This window comes from Pangasianodon hypophthalmus, chromosome 23 (assembly GCF_027358585.1).
Source record: "Pangasianodon hypophthalmus isolate fPanHyp1 chromosome 23, fPanHyp1.pri, whole genome shotgun sequence".
Lineage (NCBI taxonomy): Eukaryota > Metazoa > Chordata > Actinopteri > Siluriformes > Pangasiidae > Pangasianodon > Pangasianodon hypophthalmus.
In genome coordinates, this window is record NC_069732.1 from 7,860,790 (window position 1) to 7,866,167 (window position 5,378).

At 37.2% G+C, this 5,378-nt stretch overlaps 1 protein-coding gene across 1 annotated transcript in view; it reads right to left on the bottom strand.

Annotated features, from left to right (window-relative positions):
• The window catches only part of eif3eb (eukaryotic translation initiation factor 3, subunit E, b), an 11,884-nt gene extending 6,960 nt beyond the window's left edge, over positions 1 to 4,924 (bottom strand). Inside the window, exons 1-7 of the mRNA XM_026929423.3 lie at positions 4,769 to 4,924; positions 4,264 to 4,381; positions 3,884 to 4,001; positions 2,941 to 2,983; positions 2,661 to 2,765; positions 1,335 to 1,460; positions 304 to 428 (exon numbers count right to left, since the gene is read on the bottom strand). Of these exons, the coding sequence (XP_026785224.1) occupies positions 304 to 428; positions 1,335 to 1,460; positions 2,661 to 2,765; positions 2,941 to 2,983; positions 3,884 to 4,001; positions 4,264 to 4,381; positions 4,769 to 4,858 (725 nt within the window). The 5' untranslated portion in view covers positions 4,859 to 4,924. The remainder of the gene's footprint in view (positions 1 to 303; positions 429 to 1,334; positions 1,461 to 2,660; positions 2,766 to 2,940; positions 2,984 to 3,883; positions 4,002 to 4,263; positions 4,382 to 4,768) is intronic.
• Positions 4,925 to 5,378: the final 454 nt, after the last annotated feature.

Below are 5,378 nucleotides of genomic sequence, written 5' to 3' on the forward strand. Positions count from 1 at the left end.
ATATCTTTCCATGAATAGATGGGGTACACAATGGTTCAATTCAGAGCTTGTCAGCCAATGTATACGCCGTAACTGTACACCTGAGGGTATAAAGTATGTGCACATAGCCCATCTCTGCACACAAACTTTTATCTACCCACAAATAAGCATTTTTCAAATATACACAAAGTCAGAAGACCAGCACAAATAGATGCTGGATGTACACTTTAAATTATACCAAAGTGCTAAAATGCACTGCTGCCTCTCAAATTCCTGCATTTACTCTGATATGGTTTCTCAGCACGTTGCTGTAGCCGCACTCACTGAGGCTGGTACAGGAACAGATCGATGATGTTGTCCCGGCCTTTGGGGTGATTGAAGAAAACAAACAGAGACCAGTGAATGAGCCACGTCCTCTGCTGCAGGGACTGGAGAGGAGAACTCACCGACTGCAACGGGGGAAAATAAGTACATGCACATTACACACACAGCACAAGGTGAAAATTTTCTGTAATACAGATGTGTTTGTAAAGTAATCACACTGTAACACAGAAGAGTAAAGCACAGCTCAGCTAATATCCTGCTGAAACCCAGAGGTTTATAGGATTAGTGAGCACTACATTATATATAAATAATATTATAGCCATTATTATAGCGGAAAGAGCAGGCTAGCAAAAACTAAAAAAAATAAGGCTGCACAATAATAAAATAAATCATGATTATTTTGGTGAATAATAAAATTACGGCAATACTTTTCATTAATTTTTCTACAACTTCCATTATTAACTACAAACATCTGTATTATTAAACCATAAGCAATGATAATTGTATTAATTTAATGTGTATTAATTAACATATGTTTAAATATTAATGATACACACCAGAATTGACTGTTTATTCGTCCATTAACTAAAATTAAATCCAAATATATTAGCAAAATTATATAACATGTTCCTAAATGTTCATAACTTACTGAACTCTGGTCAGCTAAAATAGAAACAAAATTAGTTTCATATCATGAGTCTCGAAGACATTTCACACATCTATAAATCTCTGCTTCAAAGGAGGTGTTAATCTTCCTAATGTTAAAAATAAAGCAAATACATAAATAAACCTACATGGTGCATAGTATGTAAACAACCAGCCCATTAAAACTTCCAGTCACTGCTTATAAATATCAGTCAGCTCCATATAATTAATTGAGAAAGCCAAAAATCATCAAAAGCATGATTAATTGTGCAGCCCTATCGCTACATATAGTATATGAAATAGTAAAATATAACACACCATGAAGTACTCTGGCCTGAAAAAGCTAACACACTGATCAAACACTTTATAAACCGTTACAGACTCACATTGTTGTCGATGGTCTCTCGGAGGCGGGTCAGGTCCTCCATGGCTGCCTCCCAGTTCTGCATGAGGATCTCAGACGCCAGTTTTCCCCACAAAGAGCTCAGAGCATTCCTGTCTGTAGAAGGAACCTGACACAAAAAAGTGGGTTCAGTTAAACAAAACAAGACAAAACAAGACAAAAATAAACTGTCATTTTAATCATGTTTCTGTTGTCAATTCGTTATTAACATGGATCATCAGTAAGTTAATGACTGAACATTAGGAGACAAGTAAATGCTGCTGTAACATCTGATCTACCACACAGACGCTTCTATATATCCACTGTAGTTTCCCAGAATTCATTTCCAGAATTCACTTTTTATCCCATTATTTTATTGCATAAAAGGTATATGGCTATTTATGCTGCCAAGATACTTTTCAAAATGCAGTTATGTACAGTACTTAGAGGTATAAGTACACATTACGATGGTTAAGACTGCATGTTTTACTTGTAGTTGCCCTGTCTCATGTCTATCGAATAACATGCATTTTGTGTTTAGCAAAAAGACTTGATATAGGAATAAGCTTATAAAACTTATTGGAACCACCGTTTTGTGTATTACACAGTAGGGCTGGGCTATATGCCAAGATAATATTTATATCATGATATATTATGCCATGTTACTATTTTCTGAAATTTTGTGGATATCATAATATTTATTTATTTTATTTATTTATTTATTTATTTATAATAATTATAAAGCAACTGGAAGCAGCAGATTGGAAAAATAAAATTTTTTTCTCATTTAATTATTAATGGTTTATTTAACTTTTCTTAATTATATTTTTATACATAATGCTATTTTTTAAAATTAAATAATTATATTTTGCAGACATTAAATAAAGCATAATCAAATGTTTCTAAACGCAACACTACTGTTTTGCTGTTCGTTAGCAAACCTGTAAACTGTGATACACATCTTGTATCGCAGAAGTGTCTTTGAGAAACGGGATATGATATCGCTCTCATATCACCCACCCCTATTATACAGTGCACTATATAGGAGCCGCAGTCACACTGTGCTATACCCTACGCAGTGAGCATATATAGTGAATAGGAAATAAAGATTGTTTTATCCTGTTTGAAGAGAAGTTGAAAATGGCGGATTTCTACATGAGTCTAGCCAAATAACGTTACTTTTATCAAAACAATTACATTACGTCTTCCCACAAAGAGCTAACATATCATGCACAAGTTGGCTGAGCTCTTTGCCATTTCATATCTAGATTTTTTAAAGGACTTACAGGCAAAGACAAACAGAACTGACCACAACGAAAGAGAAACTCACCAACACACGGAAAAAGTAGAGATATTCGGCAGCACCAGAGTAGTTACCGCACTCGTACTGGAACTTAGCATAACGGTAAAGTGTGTCCAAGTACTCCTGACGAAACTGAAAACAAACTGACATGTTAGCAACTCTTGATTTAATTTTACCTTCCAGTGAAAGTCGAGAATCACTTTAAAAGCTTTAAACTGCAATTACAGGGAATGTAAGGAGGACATGCTAAACAAATATGCAGTGGACCAACCAAAATGTAGTGGAGGATCAGAGGACAGTAACTTACATTGTGTTTATCAGCCAAGTAATCAAACAGCATCCTCCCGTCTCTGTAAGAAACAACATCAGCCACGTCACATCATTCTTATAACAAGATAATCTACACAAGCACCCCAAAAAAAAAAAAAAAAAAAACCTTCATATGTCCATTAGGAATAATAGTGCCTTCCTGTATGATTGGAATGATTGTAAATATAGTTGCTGACCTACAAATCTGCACAGGAACCTTCACATGATAATTATTGACCCTTCATCTTCCAGGGAAAAGGAAGGTTTTGGTAATGAATGGTAGATATTTCTTGAATATCTACCAAACAACAGTTACAAATAGCTATGACTTAATGAGTGACACCATTAAATCATAGTCACTGGCCACACTGGCTAGCATCTGTTCCCTGGAGAACCTCCTGTCCTGCACATTTCAGTGTTTACTCTGCTCTAACACACCTTATTCAACTAATGAGCTAATTAGCAACGTTGAAGTGTGTGCGTGTGTGTGTTAGTTAGAGCAGAAAAAAACACTAAAATGTGCAAGACAGGGGGTTCTCATGACAACAGGTTCCCAGCTCTAGTCCTGGAGAACCTCCTGTCCTGCATATTTCAGTGTTTTCTCTGCTCTCACACACCTTATTCAACTAATGAGCTAATTAGCAACCTTGCCTGAGTTGAAGAGTGTGTGCGTGCGTGAGTGTGCATGAGAGACCAGAAATAATACACTAAAATGTGCAAGACAGGGGGTTCTCAAGACAACAGCTTCCCAGCTCTAGTCGTAGAGAACCCTGTTTTCGGGACTAGATTTGGAAACCTGTTGTGTATATTATAATAAAAAAGAGCCACAACTGATCACATCGGCTAACTAGAGAACATTAGTGGTGCACTTGAAAACAAACGCTTCATAATTACGTCTTCGTAAGTGTGAATGCGACGTAAGCAGCAGGTCACATGCCCACCTGGTAGACTGCATTTGCCTGGTGGTCTCTGGATCTTCAAACATCTTGACAATGGGCTCAGTTTCAGACTGTAGCTGTTTCAGCTGGGCCACAACCGCAGCTCTCTTCTCTCTCAACGCTGCACGGACAAAAGGATGAGCGAGAAAACAGCACATCATGCCCATGGCTACACCAATATGAGTGTTAGTGTGATATAAGAAAGCAAATGCATTTTCCAAAGCTGGAGTCTTTCACTTCATCCATACACTAAGACCTTGGTTTCCATCAGGGGGGACGCTCAGTTTGAGCAATCCCTACCCACTCATGCTCTGGATAACAAGTTATTTAAATGGCACAGATGACTTGAGATCTCAGTCAATAGGAAAGCTGGATTCACTTACCATGTGGAATCTCTCTATCTGCATAAAGATTCTTATACACGTCCATGGCAAAGTCCACCATGTTGGTGTCGCTGAGGAGGTCCAGCTTCCCTTGAAGGAGCTCTTTCTCATTGTAAATCTAACAATAATACCAGATTTCGTTTAGATTTCTGCAGCCAGGCTAACACTGGGCTGCTTGAATAAACCGGCTAACAAAACAAAGCTAGCTCCAGACAGTTTTATACATAATAACATGCCCTAATCTACTATAAATGACTGTACTAAAAAGATAATCGACTGCCCACAACAATAAAGTAGAAATAATAGAGATGTGGAGAAGAAATTGCTGTTAATGGAACTGAGTGAGCTTGTCAGCAGTGAATTTCGCTAGCTAGCCATGCAACATGCTAGCCTCCGAGCCGGCTGCTAGGGAGCGGCTACACGTGAGTCAGTTCATACATTAAATCCTGGTTTATAAATAAGCAAACATCACACTATAAACGGCTTAGGATAAAAACACTCCTACCTCTTTAACGGACAGAAATTCCAATAACGGAAAAACAAGATGCCGGTCTAAAAAATGCGCGATTTTGGTTGTCAAATCGTATTCCGCCATCTTGAAATGAAAGAGACTGAAAAACTTTATTGAAAACCCTCGACAACTGTTGTCATGGCGATTCCAGAACGAGTCATTCTTTTGGAACGATTCTGTGAAATGAATCCCGGAGAATCGATTCGTAATCACGAGTGAATCAAAATATTTTTTAAAAATATTTGTATCCTCTACACCAGGGGATCTCAGACTTTTTATAGCCAGAGATCCTTTAAACCTTTTATAGTCATGGACCCCCTTAGTACATATGTACAGTGTGTACAATAATATTTCCAGAGAGTTTACCAAGCTGTTATTTATAAAATTGTCAGTAGATTCTGACTTTGAGAATCGGTTCTTTGAAAGCTCTTTGGATGACAAAGGGATTTCACATGTGAGCCGACTCACATCTCCTTTCCTATGGAAAAGAAACATGGTTAAAGGCCTGGGACTGAGAGCAAATTAAACATAATGTATAAATATAAAGTATGTAAAACATAAATTTATGTAAAGTTTGTTGTTTTGTTTGTTTGTTTGTTTTTAT